The sequence below is a fragment of the Megalops cyprinoides genome, chromosome 6 (assembly GCF_013368585.1).
Source record: "Megalops cyprinoides isolate fMegCyp1 chromosome 6, fMegCyp1.pri, whole genome shotgun sequence".
Taxonomy (NCBI): domain Eukaryota; kingdom Metazoa; phylum Chordata; class Actinopteri; order Elopiformes; family Megalopidae; genus Megalops; species Megalops cyprinoides.
This window is the reverse complement of record NC_050588.1, coordinates 22,487,588-22,507,413: the sequence shown is the minus strand read 5'-3', so window position 1 is coordinate 22,507,413 and position 19,826 is coordinate 22,487,588. Positions and strand designations below refer to the sequence as shown.

The 19,826-nt window shown below is 44.2% G+C and overlaps 1 protein-coding gene across 2 annotated transcripts in view; it reads left to right on the top strand.

Annotated features, from left to right (window-relative positions):
* Positions 1 to 19,826, top strand: part of srgap3 (SLIT-ROBO Rho GTPase activating protein 3) — a 76,767-nt gene that overhangs the window by 46,623 nt on the left and 10,318 nt on the right. The window contains exons 5-15 of one of the 2 annotated variants that reach the window (XM_036530479.1): positions 4,079 to 4,264; positions 6,123 to 6,251; positions 9,257 to 9,478; positions 10,021 to 10,122; positions 11,270 to 11,467; positions 11,791 to 11,875; positions 14,091 to 14,118; positions 17,507 to 17,537; positions 18,011 to 18,071; positions 18,839 to 18,916; positions 19,375 to 19,509. In XM_036530479.1, coding sequence (XP_036386372.1) covers positions 4,079 to 4,264; positions 6,123 to 6,251; positions 9,257 to 9,478; positions 10,021 to 10,122; positions 11,270 to 11,467; positions 11,791 to 11,875; positions 14,091 to 14,118; positions 17,507 to 17,537; positions 18,011 to 18,071; positions 18,839 to 18,916; positions 19,375 to 19,509 — 1,255 coding nt within the window. Of the gene's footprint in view, positions 1 to 4,078; positions 4,265 to 6,122; positions 6,252 to 9,256; positions 9,479 to 10,020; positions 10,123 to 11,269; positions 11,468 to 11,790; positions 11,876 to 14,090; positions 14,119 to 16,138; positions 16,242 to 17,506; positions 17,538 to 18,010; positions 18,072 to 18,838; positions 18,917 to 19,374; positions 19,510 to 19,826 lie in introns of both variants that reach the window. The other variant, XM_036530478.1, reaches the window with a different exon arrangement.

Genomic DNA, 19,826 nt, shown 5'->3' with positions numbered 1-19,826 from the left:
TTGGTGATAAAGTCTTCAGAGCAAAAAACAATATTTGTCTAATTTTATAGGGATGAGTATTGTAAAGCTAAAGTATGTGTTTTGCAGCTGCTACAATCATCAATTGTTTAAATGTTGATTGTTACATTTACTATTTAACAAATTATCATTTGTGCAACACTGAAATCCTAACTCTGCAGGTTCATAAGCTGTTATTTTAAAAATCTTTATAAAGCTGTGTTCTTCATTCTGACTTTCTGATGATTTTGTAGTCACATTAGCACAGGAGGGATATTGCATTAACATGAGTATTTCAGTATGAAATATTACATTTCCAAAGCTTTGGATTTCAATCATAATTACAAAGTAAAATGTAAAACTGATCTGCTGAAAAGGAGCCCAGGAACAGTACATGCTTGGGGACAACTAAATCCAGGGCTATTTAAAGCAAAATCCTCCTGGATATTAGAACGAGAGCAAGAGTTTAGAAGAATGAAGGCATGGAATGACTGTGACAGTCGGAACCTGGGAAAGCATAAGGAAAAGAGAGAAATTGGGTAAAGAGTTTAACCAAAAAAATCTTTAAAACAAGGTTTCCAGTAAAGGAGAAATGAGGAGCCGTCTGCTTTTTTTCACCGCTGATGACATTGATTTGATGACGAGGATAATGACTTTTGGTCAGATTATATACTGATTCCGAGACAAGAAACGTGAGAACAAAGGCCTGCAATCTGTTAGTGGATCAGGAGGCCAATTACTCTCCCAGCCTTAATGTGTTTCTCCAGGTGCACCTCACGCTCTTATTTTAACTCGGCAGCACAGGGGAGCTGTTCAGCGTTATTAATGCCTTGTGTTGTCTCTGTTTGCAAATGAGCTTTATAGCTGCCCTGTGTTTCCTGCTTGAAGGAATTATGGAAATGTGTTGCTCCTTAAAACCTTAGACTTAGATTGTTACTACTGCTCAAATTTGCCAAGCTGTTACATCATCGCTTGGCAACCTGCTGTGTCAGATCTGTTTTTATTTTAATTTAATTAAGTTAATTGTTAAGATAATTAATGCAGGTGAGCATGTACCAAAGATATTTAATTTTTTAATACTTTAACTTAGGGAGACCAAGAGCATCTGCAGTACTGCGACACTCCAGGAACATGTTTGCATGTTCCTGTTCTGAAGTGAAAGAGACAGCTTTATTCGAGTCCAGTTTAGTTCATTCTGGCTTAGTTCAGCTTAGGTCATTCTGCTGTAGCATCCCTTTGGAAGTGTAATAGCTCCTTTCTGCTGCTGATGTTGGTGGAGCTCTGCTGAATATACACATGAATGTGTTGCTGAATAGAACTTGCAGTAGGACCTCTGTTTAGTTTTGATGTAGTTATGAATTTTTGAGTCGTGTGTTAGTCATTTTTTCAGAGGTCAGAGTTTTCTGGTTGGTAAAGAGGGTGCCTATGTCAATAAAAAATGATTTATTTAAACCTTTATGTAGAAAAAGTTCAAAACAATGAGTGAAAAAACTTCAGCTCCAGTGCAGGCGAGAAAGACATGATCCAGCTAAGTTCATTGTTCCTTTGAATCAGCTCCTCTTTTGCTGGAGGACTTCTACATCTCAGTAAAGCAAATCAAAGTTGCCAGGAAACCCGTCTCCCTCCAGAGGAAAAAAATAGTTTGACATCCAGAGAGGAGTAGGTTTAACCTAGTTTCTTTACTCAGATTGGAGCTACCCAGTGAAATCTGGCAACAGAATAAATATATTTTTTTTGAATGTTTTGTTTGTCATAGCCGAATGTGAAATACCTCCTCTGCTGTGTTTTTGTGTTGTTGGAAGTTGCAGTATTTTTTCTTCTGTGATAGACTGTGATGGGTGAATCAAACTACCCCGCAGTTTCAGTACACTGAGAGTTCTGTGTCAATGTTGGGGTCTGCATGCATATTGCGGTAGTGTTGACACACTCTGGTGCTGGAATGCCTACTGTTGGCTGAGTTTGCTATTGCCCTATGTCCTACAGGACTACAGAAAATTGTATAGAATCTGAGTCTACTGCCTTAATCTGATAGGAACGGCACTGAGTCCCATATGACATTTTAGTAAGTGTATGTAGTGTTTCCAGTGATTATAGCGCCAACACAGCCAGTATGAATTGAGTATCCCCTTACAGCTGGGGAATGGGCTGATGTTAGTGTTGGCGCTGATTGTTGCATTACTTCTGGGGGTGTTTCTCATACACTGACCCATGCACTGAACAGCGGTGTGAATGGAATGGTGAGAGAGGCATGCTGTGCATTTAAGTGATCCGGTCTGCAGTTTTACGAGCCGGTAGAGAAGACGGGACACCTTGGAATGGACCTGCAGTTGAGGCACAGCAGTGCTGTTGCTGTGTAACAAGTGGAGGTTAACATTTTACACGATATATACAGGCACACACGCCCGCTTAATTTCCGGCAAAGCCAAAACTGATGGTGATATGTAAGAATGAAAAATATGTGCCACTTGCTTAAATCTGTCAATAAAAGTTAATAGCAAATCACCGCTGAAATGCCCCTCTCCCGCCCCGCCCCTGACGCTCTGAGCCAGAGAGCACCTATGTTCTGCGTTCTGTGCACACCAAAGGACTGCTCACTGAGTGTCACACTGTTCTGCACATCTGTCCATGAGTTAGTTTTGGAAGCACTTGTTTCTGAGTGGGGAATTGTGGGGACTCTGAAATGGTGAGGTGGAGTGGGGCAGGACACTGGGCACAGGGGGCTTTGGGCGGTCTGATGTACAGTGGTCTTTGGTTACTGATTGGCTGCTATGGAAACAATGGGGGATGTAGTAACGGAGGCGAGTGAACACAGTGCCTGTCAGCGCCTTGTAGAGGGAACAAGGTTTCTCTCACATCCAAAGTGCGGATGCCAGTGGGGGCGGCGGTGCCAAGGTTGGCCCAGATGAGCATCCCTGCGGCAGCCTTCGGCCCACTGACTTAATCTGCCTTTCATTCAAAACATCGTCTGACTGGCATCTGCTGGCTGGAAGACAGACGTACTGTAATACAGTGCAGCAGTGGAGCAGAATCCCCTAAGCGAAGTCTGCCAACAGCAGAACAAATGTAGGTTTGCTCATTTTTTAGGAGGGAAGTGTGTATTCACACGCTGATAATGCCCCTTGAAATAAACAACAAACAGGGACTTTGTTTCGACTGTAATCCTTTGTCTAGTCAGGACCTTTTTTTTATTTGTCAACCCCCTTTTAATGTATGACAAACAGCATGCAGATACTTGTTCTTCTCTTAAATTAATCACCATTGCAAATGGTGCCATTGAAATGAAAAAAGAAATCATATAGTACATGTGGAATATATGTCAAATATTGAGGGGCTTCGGTGGAATGTAATTATGTTGGAAATGTTTGCTTTTTTACTATGCACTAAATTTTGTTCACCCCGGGTAAGTGGCATGATAATGGTAATCGTTGTTGTGTTTTCAAATGTGCTGTTTGACGTCCATTGAATTGGCTGCAGTCTCTTCAAGCAGCAATGGCAGAACAGTTATTGGGGTGATACGGTCATTGAGGATGCAGACAGCTCTGTGTGTGTGTGAGGGAGAGGCGCAGGGACCCTCCCGGGGAGTGGAACGCCGCGGCTCTCGTTTGCTCTGCTCTCCTCTCCTCCCTCTCCTCCGGCCCATGGGAGAGTCCCCCCTGCTCTCTGCATACGGAACACTCATGCATATTAACGCGCTGTCCCCAGCGCCGCAGTCATGATGAGAATACTGATGTGACCTCCTCCGCAGGGCTTAACACCGGCCCTAATGAATTAAAAACGGCCACTTACTAAACATGCATTGCATTATGAGGCTGAACAAGTGCAGTCTTGTTGCATGTCCCGACATACATAGTATTCAGTTTGCTGGAAGTAAAGAGGGTGTCTGAACACACAACTGGACTGCATGCGGTTGGCTGGAGACTGAAGTGTGAAGTGTGTGTGTGTGTGTGTGTGTGTGTGTGTGTGGGGGGGGCAGTCTCACAGTGTGATAACAAAAATGTAAAAAAAAAATGTCTTCCTTGCTTTGATGAGTGATATTTTAGGGGAGCTGGCTGACCCCTGTTTTGCACCCTCGTTTCCGCAGGTGATGAAGACATACCACATGTACCACACGGAGAGCATCAGTGCCGAGAGCAAGCTGAAGGAGGCGGAGAAGCAGGAGGAGAAGCAGTTCAGCAAATCTGGCGACATCAACGTCAACCTGCTGAGGCACGAGGACCGCCCCCAGCGCCGCAGCTCCGTCCGCAAGATCGAGAAGATGAAGGAGAAGGTGAGGCCCCCCGGTCGGGGAGCGAGGGGGTGTTGTGCTTTCGTACCTGTTCACGCCCTGTGTGATTAGGATTAGGAGGTGGGGGGGTATTTTTTTTTTTAGATGGATGGAGGTCTGTTTTCCATCTTGTTTCCACGTGACCGGGTGTTCATCGCCCGACGCTCTCTGCAGCTGAGCGATGTCGCTGTAGCGTCTGGCGCGGCGAGTGGCCCGTACCTGCTGTGATCACGGCCTCACGCTCCATTGTTCTGGCCTAGGACAGCAGGGGCGCTCTCAGCACAGGGGGTGGGGGGGGGGAGTTGGGGTGCAGCCTGCGATGCATAAAGAGTACGTCCCGTTCCTTTGTGTTTGGCCACTCCTGTGGTGATGTTTTAGAGGATATTAAATGGCTGCCGGATCCCCCGTGGCCTCGTCTCGCAGCAAGACGCGCGGAACGGCTATTCCAGGTCAATGAATCAACTCTTCAGAGCGTCTCCGAAGCTGAGAGACGGCTCTCAGCCTCGGTAATTCGTGCTGCCGCTGATTAATGTACTGTGCTGCGTGATGTAAGGAGCCTGCCGTAGATCTCATTACAGTTTCACTGTAAGACTTTCCTTATGCTAATCAGGTGCGCGGGTCTGAGAAGATGAAGGTATCAAAAGGCTCACACACCTACTGCTTCTCTACCTCTCCCCCACCCTGCATCTCAGAGTGCTGCCAGAATAAAACTGCACAACTCCATACTATTTATAGCTTCTCTGTAGCTATGGATGCTCTTGCTTTAAAGCTGGGCGACCTGAATTTGGAGCCTGCTGTGGCTTTGTTAGCGCTACCTGAATGTATGAGAAACTGGAGAGAAAATGCAGTATTGGTATTTATTTTGTTGATCATTTACAGTACAGATGATGTATTAAAGTATAAGCGTTAATTGTATGTATAAATATTTGATATGTTTACCATCTAAGCCATGTTGGTTCAAGCCTGTAGATGAGCCATTTACAGTAGTTTTTGTAAACATGTTTTTAAAAGGGGTTTCTACGCTTCACTTTAGTGTTTTATAATTGGCTTGTGTTGTCAATACAATAAAGGATCAGTCAATTAACATCAATTATTAATCTGAGAACAGCTGACCTCTTTGAGTACTTATTCTTTTTGATAAAAAAATTATATTTTCCAGCTGAGTCCCTCTAACAGATGGGACATGTTTATATAACCATAGCAACAAACAGGAGTCTTTCGTCAGCTTGCAGTGTTCAGTAGATTTACAAAATAGAAATTTGGCTCAGTGTGTTGGCTGTTTTGTTACATCTGAGGGGAAGGTACCAGAATTTGCTTCATTATATCTGAATAATGATATTATCTTATGTATTAGTAGTGTAACATGTCTGTGAGTGTCTGTGTATGTGTGCCTGGGTGTATAGAGTACAGTATATACTGTGTGTGTGTGTGTGTGTGTGTGTGTGTGTGTGTGTGTGTGTGTGTGTGAGTGAATGTTTGCGGATGTCCTTTATCTGCCTTTCTTGGCAGTGTCAATGCTATGCGGTTTATTGTGTTGAAGTGTGAGAAACCACCGCTGCTTGGTTCGGCTATGAAAACAGTACGTCAGCTCACCACTTAGTTGTCCTTATCTACTGACCCTCAAAGTACCTATCAATAGTCACTACCCCTGACTATTTCAGTGCCATCAGCTCAAGTTGTGTAAGACTAAGACCACTCAAGACAGCGCATTCATTTGACTTTCAGGGTAATTTTGTACATAATTCAGACATCAGTGCCCACCAAAGTAAAAAAAAAAAATACTAGTTCATAACCATTGCAGAACAACATCTTTCTGTTGCTGATGTTTAACTTTCATTCTTTTGTCATTTTTTTCCTCCAGAGACAAGCCAAGTATTCTGAAAACAAGCTAAAATGCACAAAAGCTCGGAACGACTATTTATTGAACCTGGCTGCTACAAATGCCGTTGTGGCGAAATACTACATCCACGACGTCTCTGATATGATAGACGTAAGTATGCTGTACACTGCTCTGGGCTGGGGTTTGTCTTGGGTTTCTGGACTTTAGCTTACTGCACCATACGTTAAGTCTGCCTCTCATTTCTACCTAATTGTGCACGCATTTGGGTAGACCAGTTCTTGCAGTGCTTCTTTCTCTGTGAATTAATGTGGATGAATTGAATTTGCATAATTCTGATTCAGAAGTCAGAGGCCAAAATGTAAATTATGTCTTCATAGAAAATATCATAGTACATTTTATGAAACATGTTTATAGATGTACAATCCATTCTCAACTAATATTATGATTCATATTCGTATGTTTAAAATCCCCCCAGACGGGACCACAGCGGGCACCTCGGTGGTCCTCTTGTCTTTGTCTTTCTTGGTTCTTGCTTTTTTTCCTGTCGTGTAGCGTTTATCTCCGAACAGACGCGCTGCCTTCAGGGAATTTCGCTGAGAGACGAGGAGGCGCAGTCCAGCCACCGCGTCTGTCACCGTCACACGTACAGTGTAGTGCAGTGTGCAGGGGGGAGCCAAGGAAAGCATGTGCTTCTGCTGACGCATGGGCAGGGGACCAGAGTGTCACGGGCCAGGCTGGGGTCCTCTTCTCTCTCATTTGTTGCCAGGAATGGCACGTGAATGCCCGCCCCCGCCGCCCAAAACAACCTGAGAGAGAGAGAGAGAGAGAGAGAGAGAGAGGGAGGGAGAGAGAAAGAGAGACAGAGAGAGAGATACAGACAGAGACAGAGAGAGAGAGGAAGAGAGAAAGAGACAGAGAGAGACAGTGAGAGAAAGAAAAGAGAGGGGGAAGGATAAAAGCAGGAGAAAGAGGGGAGGGACAGAGAGGTAGATAGGCTGAGACAAACAGACAGGCAAATTAAGGCAGACAGAGGCAGGAGAGAGACAAAGAGGCAGACAGACAGGTTGACCGATAGACAGGCAGACATGAAGGGAAATATATCCTGGAGTAAGAAACATTGCCCTTCGGTAACACACACACACACACACACACACGCATGCAGTACAGTGCCATCTCCAGGCCAAACCCTGAACTGAAACCCTTCCTCTGAAGGAGGCGTCTCCTGGTTGTGAGGACCCCTGTTTGAGTCAGTATCAGACAGAGAAGAATTTGTATTCAAACCACCAACAACCTGAAGAAAACGAATATAAATACTGTCTGTTTGCGCACTGTGGCTTTTTCCCAGCATTGTTCATACAGGTGAATAAAGTGGAGTCTGTCATATGGGGAATTCTTTCTTTATGTTAGGTAGGGATCAAGATATTTGATGTCAGTACTTGGTCTTGAGATCTATTATGTGGATCATTATGTGAACATTCACTAATTAACAAGAAATTTAGATCCAGGGTTTTGTTCTGTCTCGTCAATATCTATAAAGGAGAGTTTGAGAACCTTAGAACCATCTTAAAATAACCAATATCTCATCAATAATGCTAATTGTCCTGTCCTGTCCTTATTGAACATAGATCTCTTTGCAGCTGTTCATATTTTCAAGGGTACTTTGTAGAAAAATGTGGGGTTTGATTATTTGACAATCAGATCCAGAGAGTCTTAGATTTTTATATGCATGTATATCACATGAACCAAAATGGGCAATGAGTATGAATATGTAGGCTGAGGGTATTGTAACATCAAGCCATGGAAATGGAACATGAATGCAGCTATGAGCTGGCCTGGAGGGCAGCATTGTTAAATGTGTGCATGCAGTATAAGCCATGTTAAAATGGGGGAAAGAGGCTTCAGGATCAAAGCTGGCTGACGAACGGCATCTGTGATTGTGCTTTACGAGGCCATTTGTTTTGGCCGATGCTGTGCCTGGTGTCAGTGTCGGCATGTCGACCCAGATTCTTCTGAGCCACAGCAGGGAGTATTCAGAAGCAGGGTGGCCTGTGTTACTGTTGGCTGGGAGAGGAAGTGGGCCCACTCACTGCTCTCGACAGCTACGACCAAACACCCCGACAATCATTGTGCCTGTGTTTGTCTCACATGGGTGACATACATCATTAACTCACCAATACTGGAAAACAGATTCAGAGTTGACAGTGGAGTGGAATATGGAGCTCTTATGCTTCCACAAAGCCATAATCCCATAAAACCAGCAAAGACTATTATTGTTATTCATGTAATGGTACTACTAGTAGTAATACAATAATAATAACAGTAAATATCTTCACCATCATCATCTTCACTATACTTCACTACTACTAATAGTAGCTGTAATCACATGTAGGGGCCTTGATTTGGGTTCCATGATGCCACATTCAAGCTGATGTAATTTTGGAGGCAGCAATGGGCAGTCCAAATTTTAATACATTTAAAGCCCTTGAGTACTGTACTAAGTCTGTTGACTTGCTGTAGGTCTAAAGGACTCTAAAGTTGAAAACATACCTTCCTTCAATCCACAGCAGATTTGGGGACGATATAATAAATGGCATCATACTTTAAGTCAGGTTCGGCGTTGCTTTTATCTCTAATTTATTCTTCTCCGGGATTTCTTTTCATTGCGATGTTGTAATTCATTTTGTTTTCATTAAAGTCATTTTAGCGAACAGTAGAGCTTTCAGTACCCTCCAGCACATTCTAAACCCACTCGTTTATATTTAATTAGATAAGTTCATACTGTTTCATGGTTCTGCTAATTAACCTGTATTACCTGCTGTGTCTGCTGTGTGGATACTGCTATTTTAGGAAGACATCATCTTCTATGCACTTTCATTAAATATATGTTTGAGAGCACAGTGTGGTATTAAATCTGAGGGGACAGATACTTACTCTTACTTGACCTCTCTGATCATAAAAGCCACAGAGGTTTGGGTAGCAATAAAAAAGACATAATTCATATGTCTTTTCTGTTTCTGCAGAAAAGAAGAAAAGGAAAAAGAACTGTAATGTTACCTTGTACAATACCGATGCTTTCTGCATCGTCTGCTGTCATATTTAAATATTGTAAGACTGCAGTTTCCTGCAGTGACAGGATGATGTGCCTCCTCTCCCAGTGCTGTGACCTCGGTTACCATGCCAGCCTGGCCCGCACCTTCAGAACGTACCTGTCGGCGGAGTACAACCTGGAGACGTCGCGTCACGAGGGCCTGGACATCATCGAGAATGCCGTAGACAACCTGGATGCCCGCAGCGACAAGCACAAGATCATGGACATGCACAACCAGGTGTTCTGCCCACCCATGCGCTTCGAGTACCTGCCCCATATGGGAGATGAGGTGAGGCAGATACTCCGGCTCTCTTATTAACCTAGTGGTGCTGTAATTCAGGTGGTTTTGGGTTCTAGCCTCCATTGTGAAAATGCTGTTCTAATTTCCCATGAATTGCCCCAGAATAAAATTCAACTTCTATAGCAAAATGTTGCTTTTGATAAATATTCTCTTTCACTCAAAATAAAAACACTGTAAAATGTGGTTTCCAGAAAACAACAGACAAAAATTCATCATGACGCTGCAGCAACCCAACTATGGTCTCCTGAAACAAACATGCTAATGAAACAAAATGTAAATGTCTTGAAAACATTCATCAAACATCAAGCACCCCTGATTGTTATTTGCCATGTTGGGGGCAGTACAACATGCATCCTATGTAGCCAGCAGTACAGTAAGCATCCAGAGATATTAGATATTTGTGGTAATTGTAGAATATATTATCTGCTACAATGTCTATGTGTGTCCCATGTGTGCGGAGGGATTGTTGTGACACTGGTGAATAAATGAAACAATGAGGCCATACAGGTGCTCCTCTTTGCCCTGTCTAGGTGTGCCAGGTGAGTGCCCAGCAGCCAGTGCAGACGGAGCTGCTGATGCGCTATCACCAGCTGCAGTCCCGACTGGCGACGCTGAAGATCGAGAATGAAGAGGTGAGGCATTCTCGGGGTTCCACCAAGCTGTTTGTGTCTGGGGTAGTCCACAAGAATTGTTCAATGGTCAGCCATTTTACAGAATAAACAGCACCCACTTCACATTACATTGCCATACACTACATTGATCCTGTGGAGGATGCCTGAATTCTGTTCTGTTCTGTTCTATCCTTTTGTGTGCAAACTTCGCACCTGCTGTTCTGCTGTTTGAGCGATTGTGATGAGGATTCAGACGTATGTGTGGCATATGCTGCAATCTGTCCTTGGTTAAGACTTTAAGACTGTATTATTCTTATCCAGGAGGGTGCGTAGCTGCTGCCTAGCACCTACAGGGCATCCGCTAAGTGCATGCAAGTGCTAATAGAATTCATGGCCTATATTGATGACCGCATCTCGTCCCTATCATCCAGTGTCTCATAACGGGTCGGTAATGGATGACCCGCGTCACCTCACGAGTGCGTGGTATTAATCTCATGTACTGCATGAGAGAAGCCCAGAGCCATTTCAAGCACTGCCTTCAGACGGCCTCCATTTTCAGCCATTAGTCAGACTGATGCCTGACCCCTGGGGTCGTCCTGCATCTAAGCCAGGGAATGATCACTTCACCTCCTTCAGGGCAGGCAGTGGCTACCCCAAGTCAGACCAGACCAGCATATTTAAAGGTCGCAGACGGGTCTGCGTGTCAGCCTGTCCTTGGAATAGATTTGCTGCGTACTATTTGCTCTCACTTCCTCTGTGTTTCACAAATCACACAGTTGTCTTTAGTGCTAGCACACATTTTTTGCACGGAAGAGCAAGGTCCAAGTTATTTTCTTTCTCTTTCTTGGATAAAAGCCAGTTTTAATTCCTCCAATTGTACAAATAAATGAACAATGCCTACAGCGAACATGTCTTAGTCCTCGCTATTATCTTATGTTTATGCAAAAACAGGAATTTGCATCATTGTTATTTCACAATGAAACAGAACAGGGAGAGGTCTTACTTGTTTGGTGTGGGAGTCATTTGCTCCTTTGTAGGGTCTTTGGGAATTATTTCTTCCTGTGCCGCAGTTTAGACATGATCACAGCGTGAGTGTGGAATACTCCGTTGGATTCGTTCATCCTTTTGATTGAATATCTGCAGCATCTGGGTTGGTATCCTCCTCCAGGTGAGAAAGACTCTGGACGCCACCATGCAAACCCTGCAGGACATGCTGACGGTGGAGGACTTCGACGTGTCGGATGCCTTCCAGCACAGCCGTTCCACCGAGTCCATAAAGTCGGCCGCCTCCGAGACCTACATGAGCAAGATCAACATAGCCAAGAGGAGGGCCAACCAACAGGAGACCGAAGTCTTCTACTTCACTGTGAGTACTGCTTCCCCAAATCACTGAGAGGCTGTGATCGATTAGACCCAAGGGGCCATTAGACCCTAACCCTAACATGGCATACACTTACTCTCAGCTAGTGTGTGCTCTTTGGCTCCTCTATATATCAGCATCCAACAACACCTCCAACTTCATTTTGACATGGAAATAAAATTCCCTTTGAACTGATTTCATTTTTGTACCTTTTTTTTGTACCCTTTTTTTCATTTTTGCACCATCTGTAAATGCAAATAATTTCCCCATGTTTCCCCAGTTTACGTCAAGCCCATTTGTTCACTTGATATCTGGGTTTGTCTTTGCAGAAATTCAAAGAGTACCTGAACGGCAGTAACCTGATCATTAAGCTGCAGGCCAAACACGACCTCCTCAAACAGACGCTGGGAGAAGGTAAGCACTCTTCCCACTTCGGACTCATCTGGTGCATCCCGCTTCACGGTTAAATACAGCAATCATTGGTTTATAATTAAGAAGACAGGGTTTTCCAGGAGGCATCCTTTCTTTTTTAAAGACGTGTCTTTGGGGGTGGGTGATTAGAGTGCTTGCGGAACTTGGAGCAGGGCAGCAGCCACGCCAGCCCTGCTCCGGAGCCCTTGAGGAAGCCACGGTCTGTGCCCTTCTCCGGCCCTCGTGTCCTCTCTCTGATGAGGTCACGTGAGGGCGCTTTATTCTTTTGTCAGCTGGTAATAGAGAGAAAAGGAGCACACGCCGGCCCCTGTCTCCACCTCCAGCTTCGCCCTCCGCTGGGACTCGTTTACCTCGACACGAGCGGTCACGCCCGACCAATCGGAGCGCTGTTCAGCAGCTGCTCGCGGGCCACGTATTAATCTAATGGAGGAGGGACCGGGACCGGACCAGCTGGGTCCAGCTGCACGGGGTCCACGCACTCTCTCCAAGCAGGAGATTCCCCCATATGGTCAATCACGGTCCCGTCTCATCAGCCGCGAGGACCTAGACGTCTCTCTCCTGTCATTACACAGGAGGTGTGAGTGGCTCCCTATTCACAGATACCCAAGTCTATTTACAAGGTCGTTGGCGCGTGAAAACATCACATCCAGCGGCTGCAGGTATTGCACTCGTTTATTATGCAGCTAATCAATTAAATGTTCTGTCCATTAGCCCACCTGCCTCGACCCGCTGTACGGCCATTGTCAGTGTGTGTAGTCCTTGCAGACCGGTAGCAACCAGCTCAGTGGGTGTCACTGACAACATCAAAGGAGTTTGTTAGGAAAAAGCAAGGATTTTAAAGACTTTTTGCTTTTTCGTGGAGAGAGAGAGAGCACACTAGAAGGTAGAAGGTGCGGACTTCACAGATTTTTCTGTTATACATTCTAGTATTTACATTACATTTATTTATGCAGTGGATGCTCCTATTCACAGCGATTTACGGGTTAGTGCATTTCACAAAGATAGATTAACCGCAATATGCATATAATGTCTCATAATTGAAACAAAGTGTCATTATATATAACGATGCTACAATAAACAGACATACCACACAGAAGTACCAAAGTAAAGGGCCTGGCATAAAACAAGCCAAATATAAAAGCACTTTTACGGAAATCACAAAGGTTTAGTGCATTCATTCTACTGATAGAAAATGCAGAAATTATGCATATGGTGCATTGGACATTGGTTGTAATTCAGCAGTGGTAGCAGTTTTAGCTGTATGAATATGAAGGGAAATGTGCATATTAGATATATCAGGCATCCCAAAGAAACTGGAAAATCACGCTGGTACTGGAGAAATAGAGTAGTTTCGGGGTTCATTGGGCAGATTGCCACATCTGGCAATGCCTCACCAAAATGACTGGCAGAAATTCACTGTTGTTTCTTCACATGAACGCACCAGAGACCGCAGAGCTGTTCCCTCCTGCCAAAATTACATATTGGAAAAATGGCGTTCACATTACTCTTTTTTTCATTAAAAAGCTGTTTAAGGAAAATAATGTGCTGCAGTTCTGTTGCCCACAGTGCTTGAACCTAATGCTTCAGTTACACTTGTGTCCTCTCTCTCAGGCTTGTGTTCAGTGTGTTTCCTCACTTCATTAGCTCTGCTCATGTTATCCTGGCTTTCAAGTGCACATGTGCAGGATGTGATCAGATGTTCCCTCGAAGTGTGGGGATCATCAGGGAACTCTGAGCTGGCCCTTTCAGACCAGACACTTGGAGTTCTGTCACCCCCCCCCCCCCCCCGATTTAAAGTGTGTTGGGTAACCATGTCAGATCCATTCAGTGCAACGGGCCAGGGACAATGGACTCAGTCATCTGAAGCAGACATCGCTCAGTGTCAGCGGAATGCCCTCCCCCTCCCACTCCCTCGTCCCCCTTCGTCCCCCAGCCCCTTTTTCATCCCTCTGAGAGCGGGCCTACTTCCCTCAGAGTCCCACTGGGCGTTTCTACGGCGACTGAAAAATGTCTTTTGTCTCAGGAGCGGTATTGGCACCAAACCATTCATCTCTCTTTTTATCTCAATAGTACCGCTTTTTTCTCATTAAGTCCTTGACGATGTCTCTTGGACAGAGAGGTTTGGAACTTTGGTGGGCTCAGTGCACATGCAGTTGTTCTCCTAAGGGCTTACCTATCTATCTGTCTTCTTTTCCAGGAGAAAGGGCTGAATGCGGAACAACAAGGTGAGATACATGCAGGATCCTTTGAACCAGGATGTTTCCTGACAACTTACTAAGTAAAAGCATGACTTACTATTAAGCATGCAAAGACAGAACTTAAATCACAAGATAAAGTGGAAATTTTGGCAGTTTTGGCATTATGCAACACAAATATAATCTCTTTGCTACAAGCATGGCTGAGGTCCCTCCTGTTCAATTTTTAGCACAGCTGCGTGGGGTAGTTCTCCCCCCATGCTGGGAGAGAGAACTAAACAGTGATGCCATTCCAGCTGACTGATTTCCAGCTATTGTGCCCACGAATGTCATATCAGTTGGGTATCAGTGGGAGAGATGCAACTGGACATAGGGTCATAGACTCAGCACAGCGGGTGATTTCTACCTGAAACACTACAGTTGCGCCTAGGGGCAGCTAGAAAATCAGGGAACCAACAGAACACGTATTTGATTGGCTCAAATTTGACAGCTTTAGATTAATTACACAATAAGCCTGTTGTACAGTTAAGTGCACATTTGAGCATCTGTGTATACAGTTCTAGCAACTGCAGGGAATGCCACACTCTCAGGTGGTTCACATCAGTATTTATTGAACTGCACTGCAAACCAGAATGTTATGGGTGTGAATTCTGTGTGGGAGACTGTTGTCAGAAAACATCAGAAGCCCGCAGGTTAAAATTCTAGCTAAATCCAGCCATATAAATGGACAGTGTATAAGTGACCCAGATAAGGATGCCAATTATGCGAATCTAATTAAAAATAATAATAATATACAATCAAACGGTTAGTTTAATGGACAGATACTGATCAGCAGTGTATGCTTCTTTTCACTTTTAAATACCAGCTTAAATGTGTGTTAACCATTGTTTTCAACCACATCATGTCTTGGTGAAGGTAATGTGTGCCAGTCCACATGCCAGAGATGTACACTGCCAAGCAGCTGGGTATCCTCGCCTGCAGAGCCAACAGCTACTAAATGTTTGCAGAAGGCTGGCTGGCCTTAGATTTATAGCTCACAAGCAGAAAGGCCCGTGACATGCAGGTCTCACTGGGGAGGGTTCCAGACAGTTGGGAAAGCAGAATACTCTGGCCGGCCGGTTCTATGTGTGTGGTCACATCGTCAAGGGGTTTGAAACAATATCAAAAGTTCTGCCTGCTGCTCAATGCTGAGCCCACGCAGACCATCTACAAGACAATAGTACATTTTACATTTCACAGGGGCTGCAAAAAAGCCTCCAATGGTAATGGAAATAAAATACTTCTCGAATGTCGTAGTTTGCCTCGGTCATGCACCCGCCATCAGAATGAAGCCAGAGTGCAATTTCAGCAAGTCTTAACTCATTTATATAAAGTGGACAGTTTAGCATCGCCAATACCTCTTTGACTCTTACATTGCAGTAGCCTTTCTTAAAGTGTAATTATTGAAAATGGTGTTTTTTTTCTACGTTTATGACTGTCTACATTTAAGCTTTTCAGTTATTAATTTTAAATGGGAAAAAGCTCTTCTAGTGGTTGTTGCTTTTGAGAACACCCCTTTCTGTTTATTACTTTATAACTTGCATCTAATAACTAACTTGAAATACCAGCTAGCCTACTTAGGTTTATTACCTCCTGTTGGTTAGCAGTTATATTGTTATCCATTCTGCCTCATTAACTATGGTAATGTTTTCAATAACTCAATGAAAATCTTCCACTCAGAGGCCTGGGCCAGTGTTTACATGGAGACTCAGTGTTTGCGCTGGTTATTAGCGGTTAATTAGGGTGTTACAACCATCAAATATTATGAGAGGCGTACATAAAGAAGCTAACTTTGAGGAAAATATGTAGCACATCTTCTGTCAAAACATTTTAAACAGTATAATGGACATAAATATATTTTTAAAATAAGATATACTTGTCTTTGTTAATGAGGCTTAGTTGGCTCACGTGTTCAGTTCGTGTGTTCATGTTCCATGTTCTATTGTGTCACTGTATTTTGGTGTTTGTCCCCCCCCCCCCCCCCACCCTTCCCCCCTCATCATTTCCCTAGGCCCCCCACACTCCCCCCTAAACCACAGAAAATGAGGAAACCTAGGCCTCGCTCCGTGTATAACCATAAGCTGTTTAACGGCAATATGGAGACCTTCATCAAGGTACCCAGCCTCTGTGGGTGTGTGTCTGAGAGCTCCTGAGGGTTGTAGGGATTGGTGGTCTGGGCCCTCTCTCTTCTCTCTGCTCTGCCTCTTCCTGTAACCTTTCCTTAATCTCAGCCTGACTCCACCCCATTCCTTTCCATGGCTCTCATGATGTAGCCAGGGTTCGGAGGCCAAGCTACTGGTTAGCTTCGGGTTTGCAGATTGGTTAGCTCAGAGGCCAGTCAGAGATTTGCTACAAGCAGTTCCCACAAGGGTAGGTGACGAGGTTGGGGTTAGAGTTAAACTGCATAAAATGTATTTTCAGAATCTGTGAAAGACTCCACTTTCATAAGAACATAAGTTTTTTCTGTCCCTCAGTGTTCAGAAGTCTGAGTCCTGAGCTTGTGAAAATGAATTTTGAGTATGTAGGTATGTGTTAAATGGAGCAAGGAAATAACTCTTACAAGGATGATTTTTGAATGTTCAGAATATCCAACCAGACACTAGGTTTTAAATTTACAATTGTGTGTATTTGTATTGACGGGGTGTGTGGTCAGAACGTTAGTGTGAGACTGGCAGGGAATCTACTCAGCATTTAAATCAGGAATGTCCAGCAGGAAGGGTAATGGCATGTCACAGTAATACACAGCATTTTCCACATGAATGGAACACAGGCACGAATTTGATTTGACACTTTTATTGCATATATCACATCAAGCATGACCTACAGTATTTGATTCTTGCAAAAAATGCCCCAAAAATAGAGCCTGCAAACAGATATGCACACACAAAAACTTACATACACACACACACGCAGATAAGCATACAAGCATGAAAACACGTGCACACATGCAGGTGCGCGCACACACACACACACACACGTGAGATTCATAGAGCTCATAGAGAGCAAGAGAAACAGGGAGAGAGAGAGAGACAGATATAGAGCGAGGGATAGATGTGACAATCTGCACGTGCCATTGGAGAGAAACAGATCCGTGGATGCTAGTGCAGGGGGAGTGGAATTGATACTGATGTTGTAGAGCAGGCTTATGGAGAGAGGGGGGCACATACAGAGAGAGAGAGAGAGAGAGAGAGAGAGAGAGAGGGCTAGAGAAAGAGAGAGCATGTGGATTCCTGCCCTCTCCCTGCATCTGGAGCCATGCAGCTGCCATCTCCCTCACCCTGCTGGCTGCCTTGGGTCCCCCCTGGCCCTCCTGCTTCTCTAATCGATGTGGTTCTCGCCTCTGTTTCTCTGCTTCATGCTGCGCTGCTTTCTGTCCCAGGGGAAGACGGAATGCTCGCACCCGCAACCAGGTATCATGTGACTGGGAGGGAGGGGGTGGCGGTTGGGGGGGGGGGGGGGGTCCTCAAAAACTAGGAACTTGAACTTTGTGCACTAATTACACTGTCTTTGTTTTTTCCTTTTCCCACATGCAATCGCACTAATTAAACACTGCATCTCAGAACTGCAGCATTAATAATGGGGGCATGTTTGCATTATTTTGGTGACTGGATGATAGTAGTGTGTATGTGTGCTTGTTAGTGATGGGGGTTTGGGGCTGGGGCTGTTGAAATGCATAATTTATTTCTTTTTGGCTGTAATGTATGACAAATGACTCTTTGAAAGAATGCGCAGTGACAGTACAGCAAATGAATCCTGTTAACCTGTTGAAATAGTGTTACAGTCATTAATATAGCATTGGACAGTGTGTGTCAGTCTTAATATGGCCATCAAAATCTATACGAGCGCTTAGCCTTGTCTTACTAAAGCCTCTTCTTTGCCCCAGGATTCAGGTCAACCCATTCCACTTGTGGTGGAGAGCTGCATTCGATACATAAATCTCTATGGTGAGTTCAACCCCATTTATGCAGAAAGTGCAAACAGTTTGGGCAATGTCTATGCTAATGACTTAGGTTAAGTATGATGGACAAATCCTCATTTCATAGAGCAGTGAAGCATCGGTCAAATGCGGTATACGGTGTACATGCAGGGTCACTGTGTAGGCTTAGTGTGTTTCAGCCAGTCAGAATCCTGTCCCCTTCACATGATAATGCTCTTGTGTTATTTTAAAATGCCGAGTCTTCATCAGACATCGGCAATGATATACAAAGAGTGATTAGGAGAGCCACAATCCCACAGTGCATCTGTCTGCACGCCTGCTTTGTGCTTCAGATGCTGATGAGCTCAAATGACTGCATGCCAGGACACACATAGTTAGAAGTCAATTAAGCAAAACAGAAGGAAGAAGGTGGCGGTGCGTCATCCAGGGGAGTTATCACAGCGACGCGTCCGAGCCGAACTGCCTCGTTACATAAATCCAGCCAGACTGCCTCACACGTGTGACTTCCTCCGTGATGTTCTATCCATCAAGTTTGCTGCATTCCCCTGGATTGAATTAAATTCCAGAAAGCAATTAGGAGACGCTAACAAAGACCATGTGCTCGGCAGCCTGTCTTCTGAGGGGCCCCACTCCTGGGGAAAAAAGAAACCTCTTTAGGGTTAGAGTACATTTCCGGTCCTCTGGAGTGTTGCCAGATTGCATTCACGTGTCGAGTGTTTTTCAGTGGGGTGATGGGTGTGCCGGTGATGTGACGTCCCGTTTGTCTTTTTACAGGCCTGCAGCAGCAGGGCATATTCCGTGTCCCTGGATCTCAGGTTGAAGTGAACGACATTAAAAACTCATTTGAAAGAGGTTGGTCTTGTGAGCAGATTTTCCCCACACGATTGTTTTCAAATGAACTTTTGTTTCCCTCCGCTCTTGCCTGCATATTTTTTTCCGTAATGACAGTGGAGGTGCAGGGCAATGTCACTGACTGCAGGGAGAAAAATATAATCAAAACCATTTTTTCTTTTCAGCCTACATTATTTTGTAATTTACCTAAATTCTATTTGCACCATGCCTTCAAGAATGCTTGATTACACAATGGTGTGACGTGCATGCAAAATGAAGCATGTTTATATTAATTGTATTTGCATTGTCATGCTGTTTTCATTATACTGTAGTCTAAATATCAAACCACAGTAATGTGGTCTAGTATTTACATTTCTTGCACACCACACCCACTGCCCTATGTGTTAGATTGGAAAATTTCCTCTCAGTGCCCAGTTCTCTAATCTTCTAATTTATAAGAGTATTTCACCCTTGTCCAGGTGAGGATCCACTGATTGACGATCAGAGTGACCATGACATCAACTCCGTAGCCGGGGTTCTGAAGCTCTACTTCCGGGGACTGGAGAATCCACTGTTTCCCAAGGAGCGCTTCCTGGACCTGATATCCACCATCAGTGAGTGTTGTGCCAAGTGGACAAGCCATCGACACACAGCTAATGATTCAGTTAGTCAGTCATTCAGTCATCCAATAAAATCACATTGGATATTTTCCAGCAGTCAAAAATGAACATTTTAACCAGTATGAGGAAAACTTGGAAGATTATTTTACTGAACATGACCAAATTGAACTCTTTAAAAACTATTAAAGTATTAATAAATAATGTAATACTAAAACTTAAAAACAATGATCATGTTACCTCTTTGAATAAGAACATGTTAGACTGAATAAAGTAAATCGAATTGTGTCAAACTGTTGGACAGCAAAGTGAAA